The sequence below is a fragment of the Notothenia coriiceps genome, unplaced genomic scaffold (assembly GCF_000735185.1).
Source record: "Notothenia coriiceps isolate Sejong01 unplaced genomic scaffold, NC01 NC01_scaffold00005027, whole genome shotgun sequence".
NCBI classification, from domain to species: domain Eukaryota; kingdom Metazoa; phylum Chordata; class Actinopteri; order Perciformes; family Nototheniidae; genus Notothenia; species Notothenia coriiceps.
The window spans coordinates 71,780-79,961 of NW_011337728.1; the positions used below are offsets into that span (position 1 = coordinate 71,780).

General features: G+C 40.6%; 1 protein-coding gene across 1 annotated transcript in view; it reads right to left on the bottom strand.

The window, feature by feature from the left end:
- The window catches only part of LOC104942757 (arf-GAP with coiled-coil, ANK repeat and PH domain-containing protein 2-like), a 37,464-nt gene that overhangs the window by 13,731 nt on the left and 15,551 nt on the right, over positions 1–8,182 (bottom strand). The window contains exons 9-14 of the mRNA XM_010768041.1: positions 7,315–7,389; positions 7,108–7,220; positions 6,904–6,955; positions 6,687–6,787; positions 6,440–6,505; positions 6,167–6,262 (exon numbers count right to left, since the gene is read on the bottom strand). Of these exons, the coding sequence (XP_010766343.1) occupies positions 6,167–6,262; positions 6,440–6,505; positions 6,687–6,787; positions 6,904–6,955; positions 7,108–7,220; positions 7,315–7,389 (503 nt within the window). The remainder of the gene's footprint in view (positions 1–6,166; positions 6,263–6,439; positions 6,506–6,686; positions 6,788–6,903; positions 6,956–7,107; positions 7,221–7,314; positions 7,390–8,182) is intronic.

The window sequence follows — 8,182 nt, forward strand, 5'->3', positions numbered from 1 at the left end:
GGGGGGGGGGGCTCATCTGCATCACAGATTAGGGCGCGCTTTGAGAGAAATCAACCATCCATGATTCATTACATGTTTCCTGCTGAGCCGCTGAGATGGCAACCGTCCTAGCAACAGGAACCTAGCAACAGCAACAACTCTCAGCCAATCAGAAACTCTGAAGCCTGATCAAAATTGAGCCAATGGGGAAGTGTGATGATGTCGCCAGAGTGAAAGGTAGGTAGGTGTCTGTCTGTCTGTCTGTCTGTCTGTCTGTCTGTGTGTGTCTGTCTGTGTGTGTGTATATCATATTCACTTGTCTATTCTTTAAAAAATATATATAAATTGAATACTTAATGTTTTATTTAACATTCTATCTGTCGTCCATTAAGCTTTTTGAGGCTGTATTTATTTACCCAACATGCATTTCTTTCCCAGGTTAGTTGATTGTTGTTGATTTTTATATATGTTTAAGTGTTTATTTTTGTATTTTGTTAAGGACCCCACATGCATTGTTTTCCCAGCTACGAGTCTGTCTTTATTTTAAAATACACTTTTGTTCATAATATTGACGTTAACTTCCAAAACCAGGAGGGGAAAGTAATCAGATTCATTGGCTCTTATCTGATTTGAGATGTTTTTAACTGTAGTCCAACAAAGTAGCTCTCCAATGAAAACCTCTTGTATTCCCTTTGAAGCAATGAAAACACAAACACCACATTTCTGAGACTTTCTCTTGTAGTTCATTTTGATTCTTCCGCAGCCTAAGTACTACATGATGATGAGTGTGGATTTACAGCGTCCTCTCACATGCAGATGATCCATAAGTGAGGGTTGTTTGTTCGCTGTAATCATGCATCATTATTCAAACGCGCTCTGACTGTCGTCTGATGTCTTTTTTCTCGATCTGTTCTGGTCCAAAACGCTCTGATGGCATCCAGAGTGATGATGCACTGATGTCTCTCTGACACATCAGTGCAGTCCAGTAATCTGGCTTTTCACACACTGTTCCCATCTCTACGGTGGCCGATATATAGTTATATCTAAAGTGACACATCTCTTCCATCAGGAGAAACGCACTGAGCTTCAGAAACGATGCACATATAAAAACACAAATGTTACAAAATATGTGACGTTTTTTCTGAAAAAACTTCAACAAAGTACATTATGTCGTTCCTGGAAAAGTACATTTAAACTTACTACGTCTTATTTCTTATTTATTTTCAACAGTATACTATTACATTGCGCTACGTAACGTTGTACATTTTTTCGACATGCTATATTTGGACTTTTCTGTCATTTTTAACGACGTACGATACTACGTGTTACATTTTTTTTTTTTTGTTACTTCCCATTGTAAAGCGTCCTTGGGTTTTGTGAAAGGCGCTATATAAATAGAAATTATTATTATTATTACGTTACATTACATTTTGTTACGTTACATTAAGTTGCGTTATGTTACGTCACAGATGGTTCCGTACATAAGGGGGAACTCTTATCTAAAAATTATACTATTTTTTAAAACCCTTATCTAAAAAGTAAGTTACGTACATAAGGATAAAATAATGTCGACATACTTAACCGTGTCGTTTTAAAAAATATTTTCAATATTCTAACTGTGTTTTTTTTAACCTTTTTCCTACGATGTTTTTATGATGTTTACTTACCATACTACATGGCGTGCTATATCAGTCTCTTTGTGGAATGCATTTCTATACCAGGACGCTTCTTATTACATTTCAAGGCAAACCACACAATGACATATTTGATGAAATATGAATGGGACTTTTTTAAGGTGTGCTATTTCTATTAATTAAATTATTATTCATTGCATAATAACTATAAAAACATATGTAACAGATGTTAATATAATATGCTATACTTTTATTGTTTGTATTATATCAAAGGCTTATATCACTATATTATAACATATCTTTGGTATATTAACTAATGTCGTAAAAAGCTACAAGATGTTTTTTAACAGTGAACTTTTCAAATGGATGAAAACGACCCTTATGTCCGCAGTAGCTCATTCTACATCTAGAGACACTGAATCATGCTTCTCTATTGCTCGGAGGTTGCTTCTCTCCTAATCTGCTGAGTGCACTCTTGGACAAATCTCAGTCCAATTTCGCTGCACCTAAATCCGTCTGACAGCTGTTCCGAAATGAATCACACCCAGGTGGCTTTTTGTCTCGCTTTGTGCGTCTCGTTTCAATCCAAATCATTCTGTAAAACGGTTTGAATAAAACCTTGTTCCTATCTTTGACCCGAGCTGCTTCTTTATTTTATTCTCGGACCATCTTAAGTCTTTGAGTGCTTTGAGTTCTCCCCGCAGCCAAGTGTTTGATATACAAGGGATTTATGGGTAATTTCTGCACCAAACCAATTAGGTGCTGCCAATGAAAGAAAAAAGCCAGTTCCAGGGCTTGTTTGATTTAATCCAATCACAAGCGGCTATAAATGCAATTACATTTATTAATTTCCAGCGCACTTTGCATTTGTTGCGGTCATGACCTCCTGTTTCAACGGCTGCTGTTTTTATTAGAATAACAATAAAAAGGTTGAACAATAAACCACTTCTCTGCTCTTTGAACACAATGAATAAAACATGCATGATGCAAATGGGACAAACTGCGGCTATAGTCAAACCGCCGCCTCAAAAACAGCATATATTGTTAATTTCATGAATTGTATGTGTTTTTTTCTGTACACAAAACACATTTTTGATGTTCTGGGAAACTGGATAATTGCTGCTTTTTACACATTGCTCATTATGTAGAATTGAAATTAGTATTTTTCGGGTTAATACGCACTTTAACAGATCCTACCCTTCAGAATTGTTGAATTATCTATCTGTTTGTATTTAACCTAAAAATGACCCTTTTGCACCCGAACGAAGTAATGCTCCTCGCTCTCTAGGAGGTCCTCAAATTGAAAGCCAATAGGAGGATTTCACACGTTAATTGCTGATTTTTGAAATGTTTATGTCGACATTTATAGTATTTGTTGCCTACTTTTACAGATCCTATCCTTCAGAATTGTTGAATTATCATGTCTATGTGTTTAACCTCATTTCTCTCCATGTGGTGTTTGGGACACTACCACACGCTCTTCAGGAGGTACATGTCCTCATATTGAAAGTCAATAGGAGGATTTCACACTTCGCTCAGAAACAGTTGCGTAAGGACTTCAGGAGGAAGAGGAGGGTTGTTAAAACAAGGCATTAGAGGGAAGGTGGGCCACTGCCTTCTTCCACACTGTTTAATTAAACCCTTAGAGAATACTTTTCTGCATGGGAACAAGAACCAAATGAGCTGCTGGGTCATGTGCATTCGTTCTGCCGCATGAATAATACAAAACACTGCGGGCTCATTCAAAAATATTCTGCTATGCAGCCACTGAGGTAGGAACATATAGTGTTTTGTCTCTGCTGCTGTTCAACAGAGCAGCGGGGACAGGTGAATCTGCAACGGCAACAAAGAAGGAATACAAGTTGATTAAGAGCTAGCGGGGTTTAAGGATTACTGAGAGGTTGGGGATGTAGGAAAGGAGATATTAGATTAAACCTGCTCTAATTAATACTTTTAGTTCATTAACAATGGCTTTGTGTGGAAAGATGACGATTGTGACAAATCTACGGTGGAAGACAGGTGCCCAAAACATTTCCATCAGGAGAAACGTGCTGCAGCTTCAGAAAGGCTGCAGATATAAAAACACTAAGGTTCCACATGAAGAAACGTCTTCATCAACTGGACAACACATTTAGAGAACATTCAGCAACTTGAAGAGACATGCGCAGCGTCTACTAAAAGCTGCAGAAACCAAACGCTGCAAGAAGCTCAAAACACAACGAGGACCAGGGGACACTAAAGAGAGACGCACGCAGCTGGGAGACCAGGGGACACTAAAGAGAGACGCGCACAGCTGGGAGACCAGGGGACACTAAAGAGAGACGCACACAGCTGGGAGACCAGGGGACACTAAAGAGTGACGCACACAGCTGGGAGACCAGGGGACACTAAAGAGTGACGCACACAGCTGGGAGACCAGGGGACACTAAAGAGTGACGCACACAGCTGGGAGACCAGGGGACACTAAAGAGAGACGCACCCAGCTGGAGACCAGGGGACACTAAAGAGTGACGCACACAGCTGGAGAGACCAGGGGACACTAAAGAGTGACGCACACAGCTGGGAGACCAGGGGACACTAAAGAGTGACGCACACAGCTGGAGACCAGGGGACACTAAAGAGTGACGCACACAGCTGGGAGACCAGGGGACACTAAAGAGTGACGCACACAGCTGGGAGACCAGGGGACACTAAAGAGTGACGCACACAGCTGGGAGACCAGGGGACACACATATCTCGGAGCGTTGTTGTGCACCTGTCGGCCACCGTACAGATCTATTGTAAATTATCACAAATGTCTCGTTTAGTTTAAGCGTTTTTTATGTTCAGCAACTTTGGTGTTTTAGTTGAGAAAGTTAGCAACTAGCTCGGCACGTCCTCGGGTGTTACTGGAGCTAAAATGAAAGAGAACATTGGAAACATTTCAGATTAAAAAAGTAAGATCTCATACATGGACATGTTTTTCTTTAAGCATTTATTGGTAGGAGTCCATAGAAACATTTCTCGGACATTTCCACTTACAGTTTTCATGACAACGAGCGGTCACGGACAAATAACCTGAAATTTAAATCTTTTACAAAAACACCTACAAGGTCAACGTGTGTCTGAATCAACAAAGAGTCCCACAGAGACGGGAAATAACACATCTGGAGAGGGTATAAAAGCTGGAGTTGATAATGCTGCTGCCAGAGCGTCGATTGTTAAACAGAACATGTGCAAAAACAAACTGGAACAGCTTTTATTGTTGTGCAATGACGAAGGGGCTTTCATTCTGCTTTCACATCCCTCTCCCTCCTCGTCTCCATTAGTGCTGCAGATAACTGAGTGTAACAGGGAAGTCTTTCAAAAGCGGACACAAGGATTGAAATTGGCACATGGACTCCTGTGAGGTTTTGAAAAAGCTCGTCAGAAATCCAAGATGGCCAACAATGATGGCTTGGAAATGTCTTTGTTTGCCTTATTTGAAGGTTCTTGGTGTCAAATCATACATTTCTGACCACGGAGAAACCATTTAGACAAGAATTACTAAAAAGTGTCCTTTTATTATCAGAAACACTGACGGCTAACTAAACCTGCTAACATTGAAGACATATATTAGTAATAGTGTGATTAAAGGTGGGGTAGGTAAGTTTGAGAAACGGGCTCGAGAAACACTTGTTGTTATATTCCATGGAATGCTCTTAACATCCCGATAGCAATGAATATATTAAATGCTTTGACAACAAATACATTAAAAACATTTCATCTGTGGAACCCGTGGCGCTGTAAAAAGCACGACCAATCATCTGAGCCGGCTAAAGTAACTGGATGGCCTACCTGCCTGTCAGCCTTCCATCTGTGCACAAACTCATCTCGTGCCCTCATTGGTCATGTGCGCGTTCGTGTGTGTTGGAGGAGGGGCTCTGTGAGGAAGTGGCAGATTTGTTCCGGTTGTGTATTTTCAAATTCTAGTGCACTCGAGCTGGTTTCTCCAAAATGACCTACCCCACCTTTAAGTGTCCCAAACAACAACAACAATTTGTGTTTAAAACGACACAGAAAAGCTGTTAAGAAGTCTCTAAATAGAACATTTGACTTCCCAATAGTCAGCAGCATATAACTCAACACCTAAATTAATCCAGTTGTTTAAAATCTGTTTATGAAACGGCTTTGATCTGGAAATGAAGGCGAAGTTGGGAAATGGAGGTCTTTTTTTAGAGGGATGAACATGGACATTGTGGTCCACAGCTATCTGCAGCACTATGTTTAAAAAGGATGCACTAAATATCTTGACCTGCTCTCATCCTCTCCGATAACTCTCTCTCCACCTGAACTCTTTTCAACTCGACATTATGCTACAAAAAAATTGGAAACGTCCGATCATAGGAGATGAATTAAAAAGCTGAATCCACAGAGCAACAAAGCCTTAGCTACTAAAAAGTGTTTTGGGCAGCGAGTGATCCTCTGCACTGCAGCTGACACACAGGAGGGGTTACAGTGGGTTCAATGATGCATTTCAATGGTGAGCTAATGCCACGTTTCGTTGAAATCAGCCTATGATTAATAGAAAGTACCGAATCCATTGAACCGAGGGAAGTGTCGAGGAGCCCTTTTCTTTTTGGACTCCGCCTCCTTTAGCCACAGTTTCTTCCTCTTTGAGTCCATGTGTCCTGGAAGAGAAAACAGGATATAAGTAGATTATTAGAGAGGACTCTTTAAAGTAGAGACACTACATACTGATATACACCTGAACATCAGCAGGAGAGGACTCTTTAAAGTAGAGACACTACATACTGATATACACCTGAACATCAGCAGGAGAGGACTCTTTAAAGTAGAGACACTACNTGTTTTGAACGGCACACATCCACGCCTGCTGCTGCCTTTCGGAGTCTGCCTGCAACATACAACTCCTACACACACACACACACACACACACACACACACACACACACACTCTCACAAACACCTCCTACCTCCCTCTTCTGCTTGACGCTGTAATCCAAGCACTTAACACTGATGAACATTCATCGCCCTCCCTTAAATACACGTGTGCATGGTTGCACAAGCACGCTCGCCCACACACACACTCACTTTGACGGGGAGACCACTTCAAACAGAAACCGCCTCTCGTTGTCTGCACTAGGCTTGACCGTGCAGAGACGCAAGTCCTCCACCACAACTGTAGGTTGTTCCTGAGAGAGAGCGGGTAATAATACGCAGTCAGAACGAGCATGTTATTACGAGCATGTTATTACGCACATGTTGTTCTATGTTTGGCAACTTTAAGAATAGAGACGCTGAGATATACCTTGAATTTCTTCTGATACACCAGCTGATTTTTCTGAATAGAAAACCAACGCCTGGCGTGGAGAGAGAAAACAAAAAGGTCAAGGATTAAGCCTTCAGAAAGAACACTTAAGAAACACAGTTGAGTACTATTTGTGAGACTCCAGGAAGGAGAAAAACACAAAGCAGATGTTCAGTGAAAGAGATGTGGAGGGTGAACTCGTACCTGCTCCAGGTCTTGAAGGCATTGCTGGCTCTTTTATAGAGGTATCCCTCCATGGCGATCCCATTTGGTGCGTCAGGTTTAAAATCCATGATGGAGTCATCATAGGACACATCCTGGAAGTATTCAAACAAAGCAAGTCAATACATTCTTAGTGGTTTAAACATTAGGATTACAAAGACGTTTATACCTGTGAAAGTGGTTTGTTACCTTCTTCTTGATTGCTGCGTGTCTTTGCTCCATGTCCCTCTTCTCCCGGGCTGAGTTGAGGACAAACTGAGTGTGCTGATAAACAGAAACCGACACAGAGGTCAGACACAAATATGGATCTATATCATGAATCCACTTCTAATAACGCAGCATCAAGAGTTTTGAAAAGCTTGAATATCTATAATATATTTGTAGTGTTACTCAAAGTGAAACAGGCAGCGAGTAGGTACTTTGATCAGCAAGCTAATAATCAACGTTAGGGCTTAAAACCAAGTCCAACATTTAGCTATTCTACAAATCAACAACACATCTTTAAATGAATATGATATATAGAAACAATTTGCATTTAAAAACATTCGGTAAGGAAAAACACAACCCATAAAATATATTAGCCAACAAGTGTTCTGAAAACATGCGCAGGTATAATTGCATTGACTCTGAAGTACGGACACATGTTTCTCCTTTTCTGTATTCATCCCATTTATTCACTGTACTAAAAGGACAACTTTCCCCTTTTTCCTTTCCTTTCCTCTCCGACATGAAGACAGAAATGCAAGTTCAGAATAGGTTATCACTCCTTAAGTCTTCGCTCACAGAAACAGGAAGTAGGAAGTGTTGTACCTCTTCCTACATCCTGTGTCAAACTGAAGGATAACACTTGTGGAATCTGTTCAGAGTGTTATTCTTAATGTCCCTCTCTCATCTGATAATTCTTGCTACTATTGTTTCCTGATGAAGCAGGAAGAGCCTTTGTGCGGTTTGATCTGCCAGTAACGCTGACAAATCATTTCCTGTTTTAAAATACGCTAAAACACTTTTTTTTTTGTTACAGGACAGTCAAACTGCAGGAACAAGGCTGCAAAAACGG